General features: G+C 45.4%; 1 protein-coding gene across 8 annotated transcripts in view; it reads right to left on the bottom strand.

Moving 5' to 3' along the window:
- GK5 (glycerol kinase 5) overlaps positions 1-20,950 on the bottom strand; it is a 101,136-nt gene that overhangs the window by 9,478 nt on the left and 70,708 nt on the right. For 4 of the 8 annotated variants that reach the window (XM_073359786.1, XM_073359787.1, XM_073359788.1 and 1 more), the window contains 3 exons: positions 16,465-16,524; positions 10,913-11,046; positions 7,365-9,639 (listed from right to left, as the gene is read on the bottom strand). In XM_073359786.1, coding sequence (XP_073215887.1) covers positions 9,485-9,639; positions 10,913-11,046; positions 16,465-16,524 — 349 coding nt within the window. In that variant the 3' untranslated portion in view covers positions 7,365-9,484. Of the gene's footprint in view, positions 1-308; positions 434-7,364; positions 9,640-10,912; positions 11,047-16,464; positions 16,525-16,963; positions 17,161-20,950 lie in introns of those variants that run through there. The other 4 variants (XR_012160785.1, XM_073359789.1, XM_073359791.1 and 1 more) reach the window with 4 other exon arrangements.

Here is a 20,950-nt window from a genome sequence, read left to right as displayed (position 1 = left end):
GGTCTCCTAGGGGAGAAAAGGAAGTGCTCTTTCTTCCAATAATGAATTATTGATATGCGATGGTCCTCTCCTGAGGAGGGTGGTAGGGGAGTATCGCCTAGTAGTCAGGGTTTAGGGTCATGACGTGCAGGGGGGTTGTTGGTAGGGGAGCTCAGGCCCTCCCACTCCACCGCGTGCTGACACTGAGCGTTATCAGTGCTCTGAAAGCCAGGGCTGCTTAATCCCTCCTTGAGCCCCTTCCTATCACCTCTGCCCCCCGTGACTAAGTCACTATCTGGGTTTAGGTGGTGTGAGGGATGTCTACTCACCAAAAAAGACCCTTCTGGCATCTGTGTGTACCAAGGTCGCTCTCCTTTCTCTCTTGGGCAGCAACTGCATCCTCTGGTGGAATGGCCATCCTCTTGGGCCAGCTTAGTTCAAGGGCTTTCCCCTGCTGGGGTAGTTCAAACAAAAATAAAGGGGGATTAACCAAGTCCAAAGTTCATATGAGAAGGAAAGGGGAATGCTTCCCTCTCAGGCTGTCTCTACAGCAGGTCCTCCCTTCCATCAGGGAGGGACCTTTGGGCAGCTGTTTAGGGAGAGATTCTGCCTTTCCTCAGCTCTTCTCCCCTGGAGCTGCCTGCTGCAGGTCTCTGTTCTTTCCTGGGCTGCCACCAAATGAACTGCTCCCCTGCCTTTTAGCTCCTCCTCCAGCTGGTGCATTTGCTACAAGTGTCTCTTGTTGCCTAGTGTGGAGTTTGTATACCCCATCACACTCTGAAAGAGAAGTCAAATATTTGTATGTTATATTAACATTAACTGTTAATCTCTGAAATAGCACCAGGCTGAAATCTCCCTCCCAAGATTTGACTATTCTTTGTTTCTGGGTGATCTCTGTAGAGAATGCAGTATGTGTAAGTGCAACAACCTCTCCCCTGCGCCCCCCCGCCTTTTTTTTGTTAGGTACACAGATGATTGTATACATCAATCCTGTTGTAAGATGCCTACACTGGCTCTACCTCATATTTCACAGTAATTTTACAGTCGCGATAAAGAGCTGGGTTGACCTGCGGATGGCTTTGGTATGCTTCAGGTAGAACGCTAGGGTACACTGGACATCCAAAGTGTACAGCTGCCTCTCCTCATTGGTGGAGTGTGGCTTTGGGCAGAACACCAGGAGGAAGATATCCTGATTGACATGAAAAGGAGACACCACCTTAGGCAGGAAAGCTGGATGGAGTCGCAGCTGGACCTTGTCCTTGTAGAATACTGTATACAGAGGCTCCAATGTGAGGGCCTTAATCTTGGATATGTGCCTTGCTGGGGTAATGACTACAAGGAAAACAACTTTCCACAACAGATGGAACAAGAAGCCATAGGCTCAAAGGGCAGTTCGATGAGCCTAGAGAGAACCAGGTTGACGTCCCATTGGGGAACTGAGTCCCAGACCGGCAGAAAGAGCCTTCAAGCCCTTTATGAACCTCATTGATATCTCATGTGAGAACACCAATTGGCCCTGGGTGGGTGGAAGGCTGATATGGCTGCCAAGTGCAATGGACAAAAGCGCAAAGCCTTGGTGCTTTAAGTGGAGCAGGTAATCTAGGATGGACTGCAGAGACAACCATGTTGGGGAGATGCTATGCTCCGATGCCCAGCAGGAGAACCACTTCTACTTTGCCAGGTAAGTCGTTCTGGTGGAGGGCTTTCTACTTTCCAAGAGAACCTGCTGTACCTGGCTAAAGCAGGCTTGTTTCTCTGGGTTCAGCCACGCAGCAGCTGGGCCATGAGGTGAAGAGACAGAAGGTTCAGGTCCTGCGAGAGCAGGTCTGGGCGGCTGGGCAGTGGCCATTGTGCAGCCACAGCCAGATCCATGAGTGTGCCGAACCAGTGCTGGCAAGGCCATGCCGGGGCGATCATAATGACTTGCGCTGTGTCCCTTTTGATTTTCGATAGGACCTGACTGATCAGCAGAATCGGCAGGAACGTGCACATCAAATCCCCCGCCCATAACAGAAGAAAGGCATTGGAGAGGGCACCCTGCCGAGGCCTTGGAGAGAGCAGAATTGATGGCACTTCCTGTTCTGTCTGGTGGTGAACAGATCCACTCAGGGAGCCCCCCAACTTCTGGAAGAGTGCCCGGGTGACCTCTGAGTGGAGGGATCACTCGTAGTGAGAGAAAAAGGACCTGCTGAGGTGATCCACCAGCGTGTTCCAGACGCTATGCGAAGCTTCCAGTTGGATCGCATGCTAAACGCAAAAGTCCCACAGGCGAAGTGCTTCCTGACAGAGGGCCTATGAGCTCACCCTTACCTGTTGACACAGAACATTGAGGCCATGTTGTCCATTAACACCTGCACTACTCGACTGGACAAGTGTGGCAGGAAGACACGGCAGACTATGTGGATGGCTCTGAGCTCCCTGACATTTACATGTAACACCAGCTCTTCTGGAGACCATGTCCCTTGAGTTTGTAGTGTACCAAGATGTGCTCTTCAACCAAGGTCGGAGGCATCCGATATCAGGGAGACTGTGGATCATGGAGGTTTGCAGCATGGTGATGCTGTGCTGGACTTGGGTCCTGGAGCTAGTCGTCAAGGTACAGGTAAATCTGGATACCCTGACATCTCAGATTAGCTGCCACTACTGACATGCACTTGGTAAACACCCTCAGGGCTGCTGCTAGGCCAAAAGGGAGCACCGCAAACTGGTAGTGGGCGGTCCCCACCGTAAAGCGCAGGAAATGTCTGTGTCCATGGAATATCGATATGTGGAAGTATGCATCCTTTAAATCGAGGAAGGCCTACCAGTCTCCTGCCTCCACTGAAGGGATGATGGAGGCCATGTGAAACTTCAACTTCTTGAGATATCTGTGGACTTCTTGCAGGTCCAGGATGGGTCTTAGACTGCCCTTGGCCTTTGGGATTAGAAAATAACGGGAGTAAAACCCCTTGCCTCTGAAATTTAGGGGGACTTCCTCCACAGGTGCCACCTGCAGAAAGTCCTGCACCTCCTGAGCGAGCAGGCTCTCGAGAGAGGGATCCCTGAAGAGGGATGGGGAGTGGGGAACAGAAATAAACTGAATCCACAATACTGAGAACCTACTGGTCTAATGTTATAGAGACCCAGGCAGGGAGGAAAGGGGACAGGCAGTTGGAAAAAAGCTGGGAAGCAGGATCCAGGACACAGGCTGGAAGGTCGCCCTCAAGTGTACCCTCAAAACGCCCGTTTACCACCCTGTTGGGTTGCGGGTGGAGCCTGAGTGAGTGGAGAACGTCGGCTGGTGGCCCTGCCAGCACTTATAGGACTTGCCCTTCTTGCGGCAGGGCTCTGACTGCGGCTGACTTCCCAACCTCTGGGACTTTTGCGGCTTAAATTGCTTCCTTGCCAGCCCTGGAGCGTACAGGGCCATGGTCTGCAGGGTTTCCCTCAAGTCTTTTAGACCATGCAACTTGGTATCTATTTGTTCACAGAACAGCGCCAGGCCATCTAAGGGGAGGTCCTGGATTGACTGCTAAACCTCAATGGAGAGGCCCAAAGATTGTAACCAGGATTCTCATCTCATGGAGATGGCTGAGGCCATGGTTCGGGCCTCAGAGTCCCCCGCATCTGAGGCTGCTTGGAGGGCCGCCTTTGCCACCACCTTGCCCTCATTGAGGATCACCAGGAGTTCCTTCATGGGGTCCTCAGGCAGAGGGTCTCTGAACAAACTTAGCCATGGACTGCCAGATGTTAAAATCATAGCAGCCAAGCAAGGCCTGATGTATGGCTACTCATAGCTGGAGACTGGAAGATGAATAAACTTTTTTTCCAAAAAGAGATCAAGCCTCTTTATTTTTGGGCGTCGCACCTGGGTGACCCTGCCTTTCATGCTCATTAACAGCTGACCCCACCAGTGAGCTTGGGACAGAGTGTGTATAAAGCAGGGGTCTCAAACTCAAATTTACCTTAGGGCCAGTGCCAGTCCTCAAATCCTCTCAGCAAGCCAATAATGTCACTCATGCCACTCAGAACCCGCCATCCAAAACTCTGCCCTCCACCTGCTTAAGGCTCTGGGAGGGAGTTTGGGGTGGGGGGGGTCTGGGATGCAGGCTCTGGGCTGGGGCAGGGGTGCAGGAGGAGGGGGTGGGGTTGCAGGCTCTGGGAGGGAGGAGAGGGGAGGGATGCAGGCTCTGGGAGGGAGTTTGGGGGCGGGAGGGAGTGTGTGGGAAGGGGGAGGAGGTGCAGGCTCTGGGAGGAGTTTGGGAGTGGGAGGGGGTGTGTGGGAAAGGGGTGAGGATGCAGGCTTCCCATTGGCTGCAGGGGCACTTGGGGCGGGGGCAGCACGTGGAGGCACAGCCCCACCCCGCCCCGGGGTCACTTGGAGGGGCCAGCAGCCACGTGGAGCAAGCAGGCAGGAAGCCACTCAGCTCTGCTGTGCTGCCGGTGGTGGGTAGGGCCCTGGGCCATTTTAAATCACTCAGGGGAGGTGTGGGGAGGGAGTGCCCAGGGGCGGCAGGCTGGGCCAAGGGAGAGATCCGGCTTCAAAATTGCTGGAGACACTGGGGAGGCTCTCAGGCTGCAGATGGCCCGTGGGACTTTGAGACCCCCTGGTGTAAAAGTATTCATAACCTTTAACCAGCACTTAATATTTACATTCTGCCCACTTGGAAATGGGGGGCAGCAACGAGGGCGTCTGCCACAGGGACAGTAATTTTTGCCACTGCCTCGTGTGCAGGCAATGCCACCCTGGCAGGGGCTGCTGAACTCAGCACATCAAAGAGGGAGTCTGAGGGCTCCACCAGCTCCTTAGCTTCAGTTTGAGGCGACCCTCTTTAGAATTCTTGATGAGCCTTGGCATCATCCTGGGGGACTGGGTGAAAGGGCCCCATTATGGCCTCGTCAGGCAAGGATGAAGAGGAGGAGGGTACTGGCGGGTCTGCCACCCCCGCTTCCTCCTCCATGAGCACCTCTGTTGGGCCCGGGTGACCCTGATGGGTTCCTTTCCAGTGTCACCTCCATGTCGGGGGGCCAGTGGGAGACTGTCGCCAACCATTTGTCTGATGCCCCTGAGGTCAACCTACGCCCTTGCGAAGGCTGTGGGAACCCCCAGGGATTCCATAGGTGCCGGGGGAAGCTCCACTGGCCTTGAGGCCACGCTACTGCAGGAGGAGCCACGGGGAATGCCGGTGTGCCCAATGAGTGACCCTGGCCTACCGGCAGGGATTCCTCCTTGCTAACGGAGCCTGAGGAGGAAGGGCTGCGTCAAGGGGACCAGGACGGTGCCAAGGCTTACTGTCTATCCCAGTCACATTGGTGGCAGCCCTGAGGCTCCACTGGGGATCTTCATGAGGGCGATGACTCTCCATGCCTTGATCCCCGTGATCTCTGCCTAACACTCAGTGAGTGGTGCCAGTCCGTTGGGCAGGAGTAAGTAGGTCTCTGTGCTGGGGAACGTCGGCACACCCGTGGTGATCCATACCAGTTCTCCGGTGACCAGTAACCGACACCTGCAGCTTTAATTGCTGGAGTGGTACCAGACACTGGGAGAGTGGCTGGGGCGCTCATGGCGCTGGGGCTGCAGGGATGGGTGCACCTCTGCTGGTCTGTGCCATTACACTGGTGATCGTCTCTTTGAGCCCAAAGAGTGCTGCCTGAAGTCCGGGGACTGACACTGGGAACTCCGATGGACAGGCTGACCTGTGCCCGAGGCATGGTGGCGGGACACTCCTTGTGGTGAGAAGCGATGCCACACTGATGGGGTCTGTTGGAAGGGTTCCAAGGTGGGTTTGCCCCTGGAGTGGGGTACCGCCGTAACTGGCGTGGGCGGCACTGGTAGGGACAGGATGTCCTTAGTGGCCTGCAGGGCCTCCGGTGTAGACGGCACCACCAGGTGCTGAATGCCTGTGCTGCTCTACAGGGTGGCGGGCGTATCCTGGAGTGGACTAGCCTGCTCAGTGGGAGTTGGGGCCTGACCTCCGGACGCAAAGAGCCACCCCTCGTGGGTCTTTGCTCTCCTCCGGCCCTCTCCTTCCCTTTACGAGATGCAGGAGAAGGTCCCCTTCCGGTCTTTCTTTGCTTTCTAGCTGGTACCAGGGAGGTGAATCAACCCCAGTCTGCAGACGGTGCTGGCAGCGCACGCCGCACCGAGGCCACACCGCTAGGAGAAGAATCCGATCTGGATGTCTCTGGTGCCGGTGCAAGTGCTGACTCCATAAGGAGCAATCGGAGACGAATGTCCTGCTCCTTCTCGGTCCAAGGTTTAAAACTCTTACAAATGCGATACTTGTTGCTCACATAAGTTTCCCCCAAGCACCAAAGACAGCTACTTTGGGGGTCGCTGACTGGCATAGGTTTTTTGCAGCAGTCACAGGGTTTGAAGACTGGGGACCAGGGCATGCCTCATCCCTAGGCTAAATCCCATCCAGGACTATGGACTAACACAAACTACACTAACAACTTTATACAGCAAAAAATGAGCAGTTGAGAGAGAAGCTTGCTGAGGCCAGGGAACGTTCCAGCACCATTACTGGCAGTAAGAAGGAACTGAGGGTGAGGGGAGCCGACAGTGCTCCTTACACCGCAGTATACGCGCGCGCCACTCCAGAAGATGCCAGAGCTAGTCCCCTACTGATACCACTGAGGGAAAAACTTCCGGCACTGGTGCATGTGGCGAGCACACACACCTATAATGGAATGGACATGAGTAATCACTCAAAGAAGAACCAGTCATTTTTTTATATATCTGCAAGTACCTGAAACCAGTCTTTTTCAACACTTCTCCACCTTGATGGCTCTCATCAAGTCAGGACTCTTAGGTGGCCATTATCATAGCAGAAAGACTGTCACTTCGTTTTTCAATCCTCACATCTGAATCATGTGGGGTAGTGCCCCACCCTAAGTAAAATATTCATAAACTCGAATATGGAATTCCAAGTTAAAATATAAGTACTGATTGGAAATATTTGCCATTTGTGCTTTATGACTGACGATGCCCAATTGACAAAAAAGGTAGAAATTACATAAGCTTTTCAAACTAAAGAAAAACCTATGCCTAAGGGGGAATCTAAAATTAAGTTAACAGTAAGGTGTGTGTGAAAGGCCTAGAATTTTCAAATAGAGGTTGATGTAGATGAGCTTGTACAATGTCTTCATTGCTAGATCTGAATTAAAACTAACATAAATGAATGAAATGAACTCCAGAGAAAACAGTCTGGAAAAGTAGCTGGACTTGGACTGTTTGAAGTTAACTCCAAACTCGCAATCTTCTTATATTATTAATATACAGGCACAGCAATTTGTTATGGATACATATATCTGACAAAAATAAAATCAATTTGAGACCAGAGTCATACTAATAATCTTTGTTTAAAGTATCTCAATGCAAATTTTATTCATTTGAATCCTCAGTATGTTAAAAATCTATCCTTAAAAGAAGCTAAAAGCAAGTAGTCCACAGAGATCAAGAGCTAGTAAGTTTTAATTTTTTAAAGAGTGTTAAGATTGGAATACATTCTGCAGCTGAGCTACTCCTGACAAAAAGGGGTGATAATGAAAATTATTAAAGACTCTTAATTATAGCTAGATGCTGCTATAAATTATAATTTACTCTGTTATATTCATTATAATTTTTATTCTAGTTTTAAAAATAGTAATAGTAAAGGATGCCTTCAAAAACAAAGCATGTTTGGCTCTGCTTTAGCACAATATAATTTAATAATGATGGCTTAGAAAACATTAATACTGTGACAAAGTTCCTCCTCTGCCTTGGTGGGTCCTGCGCTTATTGGCGGATTTTCTCACCTCAGAGGTTCACGGTAGCCCTCAGTTTGGCCACTTTCATGGCTCAAATCTGCCATTCCCTCAGTTAGCCTCATCATTGGCCAGCATGGGGAAAGGAAGAACAATCCCCGCAGTCTCTGCTCATCCACCTAGTGGATCGGGGAACAGGCCAGAGACCTTCCCCTCTGGTGGAACCCACAGTCCAGTTCAACTCCTCCGGTATCAAGCAGGGAGTTGGGGGAATGGAGGGATGGGGGGGAACCCGGGCTGCCCTCTACTCTGGGTTCCAGCCCAGGGCCCTGTGCATGGCAGCTGTCTACAGTGGCTCCTTTAACAGCTGTGTGAGAGCTACAACTCCCTGGGCTACTTCCCCATTGTCTCCTCCCAACACCTTCTTTATTCTTACCACAGGACCTTCCTCCTGTTGTTTGATAATGCTTATACTTCTCACTCTCAGCTTCTTGCGCCTCTTGCTCCCAGCTCTTCGCACACACCACAAACTGAAATGAGCTCCTTTTTAAACCCAGGTGCCCTGATTAGCCTGCCTTAATTGATTCTAGCAGCTTCATGATTGGCTGCAGGTGTTCTAATCAGCTTGTCTGCCTTGTTTCCAGAAAGTTCCTGATTGTTCTGGAACCTTCCCTGTTACCTTACCCAGGGAAAAGGGACCTACTTAACCTGGGGCTAATATATCTGCCTTCTATCACTCTCCTGTAGCCATCTGGCCCAACACTGTCACAATACATATACTTTTTGAAAAAAAAATAGGATACAATATGTAATTACTTTTGACTGCTATTTGCATTAATTAACAGTGCAATAAGGTTGTCTTTTATTACAAAATTAAAGATCTGCTTAGCTGCATATCAGATAAGAACGGTTAGCTATAAAAAGCATAGAAACAATTTCATGTAGTACTGATCCACAGTATTTATATTTAGACTTAATATAGTACCTAAGCTCTAGGCACTGTACAAAATAACACACACTATGGATAAAAAACTCATTACAAATATAGATTCTGTCTAGTCAATTAAGATGTAACATAATAGCTCATAGTCAGCAACACACACTCATACATAAAGTACCCATATTAAATGAAGTCCACCATAAGTAATAAAATGCCACACGCAATCACCCTGTTCTTCCCAGAAATGCCCATCAAAATACAATGGTTTTTTAGCATGCCCTGAAGGTTAAGAAATTCAGGCTTTCAAACCAAGGGAGGAGAACGGAGTTCCAAAGTAGAGAACAACCCCTCATGGAGAATGCCTTGCCAATAAGAAGACAGCTATATTCTGCATTAGGTTAAGATTGTAAATGATCTCAAAGTGTATCCCACTGCAGAGCATATTATAGTAATCAAATCTCCATCTGACAAAGGCAAACAAGAAGTATCTTTTGCCACATTTCCCCACCTTTGTTCACCATAACTGGGATAAGTGTCCTTAGACCCCAGAGATCATGAATCACCTTATGCTCCACACATGGCAGTGGCGTTCAAGGTTCTTGTGCACCCTCATGTCACCAAAGGGACATGGCTGCTGCAGCTGATCAACAGGTATAGCAAGGAGGATATGATGGGTCAAAATGCAGTAGTAACTGATCTAACAGAAGTAGGGAGGCTGCTGAAATTCAACAGAACCAAGTGTAAACTCCATAAAAAAGTGTTGGGTTAGTTTTTATTGTTCTATAAATTCTAAGGTTTCATTAATCGATGGCCATTTCAAAAAAGTGAACTCTTCCATTAGTATGATGTCTGGCTGTACCAATTCAAGGAACGTTGCACTGCTTTTATCCAATTATCCATGGCAAGTTTGTATTCTCCAGCGTCCCTCTGGGGCTCAAAAACAATTTCAGTTCGCCTCAGTTTCTTCAGTTGTTCTTTGTCAGTCCAAAACCCTGTAAGTACAAAGTTAATCCTAAAGCTTAACTGCAAATATTGTGTTGGGAACAAATCCATACAATTGAAGAATAATTACATATAGAAGCATGGTGAAGATAATTAGGATTTTCCTTATTCATTCCAGTAACTTTCTTTATAAAGTGGGTGAATATTTTTAAATTCTGAAACAATTCCAACAGAATCCACTTAACTGAAATCCTGACAAACAGTATATCTGCTTAACTGTTATGGTTTCCAAGAAAAAGGATTTAGTACATCGATGTTCACTTAGGTTCTGTCAAAATTAGGAAAATGACCAAGGGGACAACAGGCCTCAGCCACGGGTGGCCTCTCAACTAGGTGGGACCAGGGGAACCAAGGGCAAAACTGGTCATTTTCCTACTTCCTTACTTAAAAGGATAGAAAAATGGCAAATCATACCTCGTGTTGCCTACAAGTCTATGTAAAATATGCGAACAAATAGTTCACACTTATAAATTATATACTGAAGGTCCCTTTGTCTACTTCAGGCTGTTTCTTACTCTGTTTTAGCTGCTGAATAAGTCTCACCTTAATATAGGATTTTTAAATATTTTAATGTTTTGTACTATACACATTTTAAAAGCCATTTAATAATACAAATAGCCATCAACAAAATATATTCCTGTTAATAAAGACCATTGCTTAATAGACACATTTGGGTTTTCATTGGAGCCTGGTTAATTAAATAGATTGATTCTACTTTACTGGAGCTGAATCTTTTTCTGTTAACAGTCAATTCACTTTATACTATCCCTTTTGCTTATTACTGTCAAAATCTTAAAAACAAAATACGATTTTCTAAACTTATTTTACACATTTAGATTGTAATCCTGAAAACATACATATATAAGCTTAACTTTTTAAATTGACATGATTGGGACTACTTATGTGCATAAGTTAACCAAGTGCATAAGTGTTTGCAAGACCAGGGCATTAATTTGTGTTAGATGCACTGTCCCATTAAACTAGTTTTGTATATTTTGCTCCATGCTCTCTCCCCTCTGTTCATCACACATGGATGTATGAATGAAAAGCGCTATTTTATCTTGGATTTCCATAATGACAGTGAAACTGTGACAATGGTTAACTGAATATTTAGGGACAATTTATTATCGGAAAATTAAAGAATGACGAAGCCATGTACAAGTTCAGCTGATCTATTTGTAGTCTTCAACTGTATGTATTATATTGAGAAAAAAACTAGTCAGCAAATATTTAGATGGAAAGTTTTTCAAAGAATATACATACCTAAAGCAAGACCTGCTAGAAAAGCAGCTCCAAGACAAGACATATCTGTGTTTACAGGCTTGTCTATCTTCTTATTAATTAAGTCAGAAGTCATCTGCATGACAAAACTATTGTTACTGACACCTCCATCAGCACTGTGTGGGAGCAAACAAAGGTAAAAGGTTGAGTTTAATAAAAATATTTAGCATCAAATGTTCAGAAACAACTTCTGGGTTTGCATACAGATACAGAAATCTGTCTACTACATTTGTGCATACATATTCCATTTTATTGTGAGCAGAGTTACAGGTACATATTTAGAGGATAAGTCCTCTTGGGGAAAAAATACTGACTTTGCAGTCTGAAAAAAGTATTTTGAAAAAGCAACTTGTCTTTTTAAGATTTTAGCACAACTTTGATTTCAGCCCCCTAAAATAATACAATTATAATCCTGATTGAAACGTTAAGACTTATGGTAGAACATGGCTTTTACATGCTGTAGCCTGACTCACAGAACACTCAAAAATATCCTTTAGAAAGTTCAGTAAGTTCAGTTTGTGTTCAAAGAGCTAGAGAAATACATTTTCTTGTAATTAGTTAATTTTTGTTGGTATTCTAGCCTATTCATTCACAGTTGCTTCCTTCTGTAGGAAGTATGAGAAGTAGGCTGCAATCTCTCCATTCTCTCTTCACTTTCTCCGAAATGCCTTTGTGTCATAGGCTTTGTCTACAATAATAAGCTAAGTCGATCTAAGTTATGCTAGTTAAGTTACATAAGTTACGTAACTCAAGTCAATATAGCTTAGCTCGACTTACAGCAGCATCTACACCACACTATGTCAATGGGAGATGATCTCCCAGCGACACAGCTTCCGCCATTCGTTGAGGTGGAGTACTGATATTGATGGGAGAGTGCTCTCCCATCGACTTATTGCGTCTTCACCTGCTAAATTGACACCATTGCATTGATCGCAGTGGTGCCGATTTAGCCCCTACTGAAGACAAGCCCTGAGACCTGGCTTTCCAGCCAAGGAAAACGGGCATTTATGAACATTGACCCTGTATTAGCTGAAGAGAGTTACTAGAGTTACAAGGCATTCCTTCCTCCAGGAGCACCAGGGAACAAATAACTAAACTATAAACAATTACCAACACTTTTGTCACACAATGAATTACTATACCACTAGACTGCCATACTGCCAGTTGCTTACCCACTTTTCTATTATTGACACTTATAGTTAAGGTTGCCCAATAGTTCCCATTAAAAGACCTCTTTTAGGTTGCTATTGTCTACAGGACTCCTGCCTCATTTGCTGCAGAAGTTGGAGGACGTGGAATGAATGAGGCAGGTGGCTGCAGGAAAAAAAAGGATGGTCTCCTGGTTAAGGCAGCTGAATGCTGCACTGGAGAACTTGATTCTACCCTGCGCTATCCATATGGTCACACACAGAAGCTGTGCAGGGCTGGAGTTACTATGTGATGATGGACAAGTCACCTAAATGTTGGTTGCCTACTAACTGCGTTCCTCATTTTTTGGGTGTCCAACATGACACACATGGGGGCCAGATGAGCGCTCAGATCTGCAACTTAAGTTGATGAAGTGTGCTTTAAACATACGATATGCTATAAAAATGCTACCAATTCTGGATAATCAGAGCCAAGGTGTCAGAAGTTAGGCATCCAAAATTAACACACACTTGACAATTTTAGCCTCTCTCTCTGTGCATCAGGGTATATTTACACAGGGAAACGAACCGGCGTTAGTTATACCAGTATAATTAAACTGCTCTACAATTACTCTTGTGGACACTCTTATTTGGAATAACTGTGGCCTTTTTTCAGTTTAGTTTATGTTGCTTCAAAAACCAAAACCAAAAAGAGGCCAGTTATTCCTAATAAGTGTTTATAAGAGTAGCTACAACAGTATTATCATGTTGGTATAGCAATGTAAAAATTAATTTCCTGGTGTAGACAAACCCTCATTTTCCCATTCATAAATAGGTGATAATACCACCATCTATTCTCACAGGGGTGCTGTCAGACAAATTCATTCTTAAAAAGAACAGGAGTACTTGTGGCACCTTAGAGACTAACAAATTTATTTGAGCATAAGCTTTCATGGGCTACAGACTTAAAGGTGGCAATTTTGCAACAGAAAAGCTTCAAAAACAGACTCTGATGAGAAACTGCTGAACTGGAATTAATTTGCAAACTAGATACCATTAACTTGGGCTTGAATAGAGACTGGGAGTGGCTGGGTCATTACACAAATTGAATCTATTTCCCCATGTTAAGTATCCTCTCACCTTCTTGTCAACTGTCTGAAATGGGCCATCCTGATTATCACTACAAAAGTTTTTTTTCCCTCCTGCTGACAATAGCTCATCTTAATTAATTAGCCTCTTAGAGTTGGTATGGTAACTTCCACCTTTTCATGTTCTCTGTATGTATATATAACTTCTTACGATATGTTCCATTCTATGCATCTGATGAAGTGGGCTGTAGCCCACGAAAGCTTATGCTCAAATAAATTGGTTAGTCTCTAAGGTGCCACAAGTACTCCTGATCTTTTTGCGGATACAGACTAACAGGGCTGCTACTCTGAAATTCATTGTTGTTTGTGAAGTACATCAGGTACTATGGTGCGAGCATCACAGAAACAACCAGGAGGGATTTAATAATTTTGTATTCAGTGTAGGTTTGAATGGTGTGCGGTAAATAAGACCTGAGGCCACACACAATGAGCAGGTAAAAATATTGAATTATCTCACTCAATGAATCAGAGGTCCTATGGAGAAAATAGTAATTTTGTGTTCATGTAATTAAAGACTATCATAATATATACATACAAGAGGGGGTCAATTAAGATTATAGGCAACTTTAATTATGGCAGGTGGTAAAGCAGAATAGCCCAGGGCAGTGGACACAGACTCCCCGCTTGGAGGTCCCCTACTAAGGGACTGACTTACACAGGGCCCTAGGCTGGGAGACGGTGGAGTGGGAAGGCCTGAGTCCCCCAATCCTCCTGCCTTACTGACTGAGGCACCTATGCCACAGAAGTGGGGAGCAAGAAAAGCACTCCAACCACTAGTCCAACTGGCCCTCTAAGCTCCCTGTTACATGGCATTTCCTAAATTGTGAGTGCCTGATTTTACAATCATAATGTTCTTCTAATTGTAGGATTTTTATGTAATTTCCTAGGTTTTTAAAAAAGTAAAAGGTGAAAATAAAACAAATTCCAACATGTGGAACAATATGATTCATCAGCAGAATTACATCCTTCATATCCACAGCACAGATCTCTGCCACTTGAACTAACAGAGTAACTGACAGCAGCAGTAGGTTGTCATGCTCTATTTGAGCAGTCTTTAGAGGGAGATGAGGCAAACATTTTCTCAATGGGTTTCACAGCTGTTGGCTGACAGCAGTAAAATGTGGAGATTTAGGAATTCTGGGCTCTGTGTCAGGTTCTGAGGGAAGTATACTGTTGTGGTTACATATCCTTCTGACCCATCTCCCACCAAACCTGAACTCTTTTTCTCCTGGCTCATCTGGCCTGTCCTTGTCCATGTCTCTCCCCACACATGCCCCTAAGCTCCTCGTCCCAATCCCTATCCGCTATCATACCTCAACATTGTTCCCCCATTGCCTTGTCCCAGTCTTCCTTTTCACCACGCCACAGACCCAGCTGCTCACCCCTCAGCATTTTGGTCATGCTGTTTCCTCCTCCTTGCTGCTTGGGTGTCTGCAGGGAGACCACTGACAACACAGAAGAGAATCTCTCCCTGATCTCAGTTCCCGGATGCAGCACAACAATGGTCCCTGGCTGCTGAGAGGAGCAATTTCACAGAAAGTTCTACTCATCCTTTAGAGTCTTAGGATAGAGCAGGCCCAATACAGATGGAATCTTTGGAAAATTTGTTACCAAACCTTAACAAGTTTCTACTGAGCACGTGTGAAACGAGGTTTTCAAAGGTTTCAGAGTAGCAGCTGTGTTAGTCTGTATTCACAAAAAGAAAAGGAGTACTAGTGGCACCTTAGAGACTAACCAATTTATTTGAGCATAAGCTTTCGTGAGCTACAGCTCACTTCATTGGATGCATTCAGTGGAAAATACAGTGAGGAGATTTATATACACATAGAACATGAAAAAATGGGTGTTCTCATACACACTGTAAGGAGAGTGATCACTTAAGATGAGCTATTACCAGCAGGAGAGCGGGTGGGGGAAAGAAAATCTTTTGTAGTGATAATCAAGGTGGGCCATTTCCAGCAGTTAACAGGAACGTCTGAGGAGCAGTAGGGGGTGGGGGAAATAAACATGGGGAAATAGTTTTACTTTGTGTAATGACACATCCATTCCCAGTCTCTATTCAAGCCTAAGTTAACTGTATCCAGTTTGCAAATTAATTCCAAGTCAGCAGTCTCTCGTTGGAGTCTGTTTTTGAAGTTTTTTTTGTTGAAGAATTGCCCCTTTTAGGTCTGTAATCGAGTGACCAAAGAGATTGAAGTGTTCTTCGACCAGTTTTTGAATGTTATAATTCTTGGCGTCTGATTTGTGTCCATTTATTCTTTTACGTAGAGACTGTCCAGTTTGGCCAATGTACATGGCAGAGGAGCATTTCTGGCACATGATAGCATATATCACATGTACATTGGTCAAGGCAGGGGTTCCTTAACTTTTTGCCAGCACAACCCCATTTTAATTAACTATTTCCTTCCAGAACCCCAGACAGCATGAAGGAAGCCATTCTGACAAGCAAAATGGTGTCCTCCATGTGGTTTGACCTGACACATGTGGTGCTTATGAGGTCATGCTGTATAAAGGATGCTATTTCGCTCTTCCAAATGGCTTCCTCCATGCTGTCTGGGGTCCTGGAAGGAAATTAATTAGTTAAAATGGGGTCATATGTATGGTATGTGCGAGGTCACGCTGCCTGTAGGATACCACTATAGACCGAAACAGTGTCCCCTAAGCATTGTGACCTGACCCCCAGTTTGGGAACCGCTATGCTACAGTTTCTCAATGAAACAATTGGAAGAATTTTTTAACATGACCAAAGCAAAAGTATTTTTCCCTAACCTCATGCTCAGAAGTGACAAAAAATTTTGCTGAATTTTTGAAAAAAAAAAAATTAGTCTGAGGCAGATAACCAGCATGGAAAATTTCAGCTAAAATGGTTATAGATAGGCAAAATTATAAGAATCTAAAAAAAGGGTCTTATGATGGAAAGCGTCTGGCAACCCCATTACAGGCATCACTACCTGCACCCCCTGAATATTGCAGAGAAAATTAATAAAACCGAATTTGTTCTGACTTCTATTAAAGAAAACCTGAGAGTGAAAGTTCAACACCAACTCATATTCACCAATGCAGATTTAGAATCCATATCACTTTTGAAGTTACATCAATAGGAAAGCTACACTTAGGGCTGTTATCCACTTTTCAGTAATGGAATGTTCACAAAAAGACAAACTGAATAACAAAGTTCTAGAGCATATCTGTTTTACTTGAACTCACAAACACCGAACAAAATTTATGACTTGTGATATTAAAAATAATACAAACATACCGAATATTTCTAAGTGGAACCCGCATCTGTTTCACAATGGTATCATACAGCTGTTTGTTTCTTTAAAAAAATATTTATAGATATTAATGTTGTATTTATACATAATGTATATTCTAAAAACTGTGTTCAATATCTATCCAGTATACAAGGAGATTATGAGACAAAATGTGACAGCAGTTTTGTCAAAATTGCCTGCGACAGTTGACAAGTTCCCAGCATGGACTGAATGATTAAAAAATGAATGGAGACTGGTTTCTGTTACACACCATTATGATAGTATTCATATGGCCCTGTCAGGATCAGGACCAACTGTGCTAGGCACTGTATAAGGAGATATGGTTCCTGCACCAAAGTGCTTACAGTTTATTTAGACAAGACAAGCTACAGCAGGTGGATGCAACATACAACCTTAAGAACTGGAAGTACAGAAAAACATTAACCCCAGCCCCAACTGCTTTTTAAAAGGGAGACAAAATGCTACAAAATGGAGGTTACTTACTGTAACTGGAGGTTCTTTGAGATGCATGTATTCCACACCTGGGTATGCATGCTCACCTTGCACTTGAGTCTGGAATTTCTTCAAAGCAGTGTCCGCCTGTATACAGTAACTCTCCTCATGCTCCCGACTGAGGGTATAAGAGGCAGTGCTGGTTAACACCTCTCCATTTTCTTTTCTTACAACAATCCAAATGGATCCTAAGCAGAGGGGATGGAGGGTGGGTAGTGAAATACTGACAGAGACCAAATTTTTCGATGACCCTCCAGTTACAGTAAGTAATCTCCATTTGTTCTTTGAGGGATGGTCCCTATTGTATATTCCATACATGGGTGACTGTCAAGCAGCGTTCTGACCTGAGGAGGGTGCAAGGAAACTGGTAGCAGAGATGTTTTTGGTGCCGCAGTTCTATGGCTGCATCCACCTTTGCTGCTTGGGTTAGAGCATAGTGTGACGTGAAAGTATGGATGGAATTCCAAGTCGCTGCTCTGCAGATATCCTGCAGTGCCTTTGTGGAGTAGGCTGTGATATGCTCAGGAGGGGGAAACTGCTATTTTTGCAGTACTCTAAGATCCATCCTGAAACCCATTTAGAAATCCTCAGAGGATATGGCTTATCCCTGCAACCTTTCTGCCAAGGCTCCCGAGACTTTTCCTGGATTTGGTGGGCAATGAAGATAGTGTCAGTTGTCCTGCGGGATGGTCTAAAACTGCACTGAGATTCTGGCAATATTCCCTCAGAAAGGGGAAGTAATCAGATAAGAGGATACAGGCAAGAATCTTCCCTGCTGTAGACAGCAAGCCAATGCCTTGATAATTTCCACACTTCAATTTATCTCCTTTCTTAAAGATTTTAACCATGTTGGCATTTCTCAAGTCTCCCGGAATCTTCTCATCATACCAGATATGAAGAAAAAGTTTGTGGAGCATCCCTACCAGCAAAGTCAGGATCTGTACATGGCCTTCATTGATTTGACAAAGGCTTTCAATTCAGTGAATCATGAAGCCCCGTGAAAGGTGCTGGCCAGATTTGGCTGCCCTCCAAAATTTATTAAGGTCCTAACGCTTGCTCCCGTTCTCTGTAATGGCATGGAGACAGATCCTTTTGCCATCAAAACTGGGGTTAGGCAAGGATGTATTATTGCCCCAACTCTGTTCTCTATCTATTTAGCAGTCATTTTGGTCCTTGTTAAAGACTGCTTCCCCAGTGGAGTTGACATTCAATACAGAATGGATGGGCGACTTTTTCATCTTCAACGTCTCCATTTGAAGTCTAAAGTTCATAGGGCGTCCATTACTGATCCTCAGTATGCTGATGACTGTGCCATACTCATGCACACTGCGAAATGACCTTCAGTCCACACTGAATTTTTTTGCACAAGCTTACCAAAGCCTAAGACTCTCACTCAATATTGAGATGACTAAAGTGCTCCATCAACCTGCTTCAGGCCTTACAAATGACCCACCACAAATCACCTTCGAGGAACAGACTTTGGAGGCAGTTGAGCACTTCTGCTACCTCTGTAGCCAACTTTCTCAAAATGCAAAAACTGACAGTGAGATCCAGCACAGGATCCAGTGTGCAAGTTCTTCCTTTGGGAAATGGTTCTGACGCATTTTCATGGACCATGACCCACCAAGATCCAGGTTTATAAGATAATTGTTACAACGAGGTGGCTACTCCTTTATGGATTCGAAACTTAGGTGACCTACTGACAGCACCTCAAGAGTCTGGAGAGGACCACCAATGATACCTCCAGAAGATCCTTCGCATCAAATGGGAAGATCGCTGCACAAACGCTAGCATCCTCACTGAAGCCAATGTCACCAGCACTGAAGCAATGATCCTCATGCACCAACTCTGCTGGGCTGGACATTGTGTGCGGATACCAGACTCTCGCTTCCCGCAACAAATCCTCTACTCTCAGGCCACACATGGTCAGAGATCATGTGGTGGTCAGAGGAAATGCTATAAAGACTCACCAAAATCGTATTTCAAGAAAACTGATGTGCATATCAGAAGCTGAGAGGAGCAAGCCACCACCTGACCTCAGTGGTGCCACATCTTCCATCAGGCAGTGGCCCACTTTGAGGAGAAGCATCTTGCCCTTGAAGCTGAAAAGAGAGAGATGGAAGGGGAAAATTTTTTTTTCTACCAGCAGGCAGCTGACCCACCAGGAAATGTTTGTACTTACTGCGTTCAGATCTGTGGTTCCAGGATTGGACTCCTGAGTCATCTCAGAACCCACATGTAAATCTGGGGTAGAGATCATCCTTGGATCGAGGGATCGCCAATGATGATGACCTGACAAGGCAACAAAGAGTCTTGGAGATTTTCTAATGGGTTTGGTTCTCTGCAGGTAGAATGCCAGAGTGTGCCTGAATCAAAAGAGAGAAGTCTCTTCTCCTTGGAAGAAGCATGGGGTTCTGGGAAGAATACAGGTAAGTATATTAATTGATGCGGAACTCAGACAAAATCTTGGTGAGGAATCTGGGGTGTAATTTAAGGGAAATCTTGTGAAATTCTGTATAAGCAGGGTCTGACATCATGGTTCCCAGCTCACTGACCCTTTTTATCAAAGTGATGGCTAATAAAGAATGTCACCTTAATGGGCAAGTGGGTCATGGCTCATGTCACCAACGGTTTGAAGGGTGGGCCCGAGAGCATTAAAGGACAAAGTTAAGGTCCCATTGAGGTGTAGGTTTAATGACCGGGGGGAAGGTCCTGATCACATCCTTCATAAATCAAACTGTGATCAGGGGGATGAAGATAGAACATCCTTCCACCAGCTGGAGAAGGCACAAATTTCTGCTAGGTGTACTCATAGTGAACTGAGGTCTAAGCTAGCGACCTTTACGAAGAAGAGATAGTCTAGGATAACTGAAATGCCCACAATATCAAGTGAATGCTTCTGGTGATGCACCCAGGCCAAAAATCTCTGCCATTTAGCTAGGTAGCAGAGTCTACTAGAATCCCTCCTGCTTTGGGTCAGGATTTCCTGAATAGGGGAAGAGTCTGAGTGTTCTACCCCCAACATCCATCCAAACACCAGGCTGTGAGGTGGAGTGAGCTCAGGATGAGGTGCTTGACTTTTCCCCCATACTGAATTAGGAGACCTTGAAATGCATGGATTCTGATAAGGGGACATGTGGACATTGTTAGGAGCTCTGTGAACCAGAATTGTTTGGGCTGGTATGGTGCTAGGAGGATGATGATGGCTCGGTTGTGCCGAATCTTTCATATAACTTGCAGTTGTAGAGGGATGGGAAGAAACGTTTATCTGAGGTTGTCTGTCTTGGAGAGCATCACCTTGAGCATCTTGGCCTCTGGCTCCTTTGGAGCAATACATGGGAAGCTTTCTGTTTGTATGGGATGCAAAAAGGTCCCCTAGCGGAGTCCCTATCATGTGAATATGGTAGTTAGACTGTGTCATGGATCTCCCACTCGTGGCCTGCAGAGAAGCTTCTGCTTAATCTGTCTGCCAGGGAGCTCTGAACAGCCAGGAGGTAGGTGGTGTGTACAGCGATGACTTCTAATAAACCAGTTCCAAAGTCTGATCACTTCCAGGCAGAGGGGACGAGATTTCATTCCTTTCTGTTTATATAGACCACTGTGGTGATGTCTGTCATTATTAGTATGTGGAGTGAGTGGGTAGAAGGCCTTGCATACCAGTCAGACCGCTCTGAGCTCCAGTAAGCTAATATGTAGCCTAGACTCTCATGGCAACCAGATACCCTGATCTTTGTGGCAGTTCAAGTGTGTGCCACTACCTGTGAGGGAGGCATCTGTCATGATGGTGGCCCTTGGTGTGGAAGAGCTGAAGGGAGTCTCTACCATGAATTTGTTCGGGTTGGATCACCAAGCAAGGAAGGTGAGAACTCCAGAGGAAACGGTGATTTTGGAGTTGATGTGATCCCTGTTTGGTTGGTAAATCAAGTGGAGCGAAGCTTATAGACACCGCAAGTGGAGTCTGGTGAAAAGTGTCATGTA

This window comes from Lepidochelys kempii, chromosome 9, assembly GCF_965140265.1.
Source record: "Lepidochelys kempii isolate rLepKem1 chromosome 9, rLepKem1.hap2, whole genome shotgun sequence".
NCBI classification, from domain to species: domain Eukaryota; kingdom Metazoa; phylum Chordata; order Testudines; family Cheloniidae; genus Lepidochelys; species Lepidochelys kempii.
Note: the sequence above shows the minus strand (reverse complement) of the source record. Positions and strands in the feature narration are given on the sequence as shown.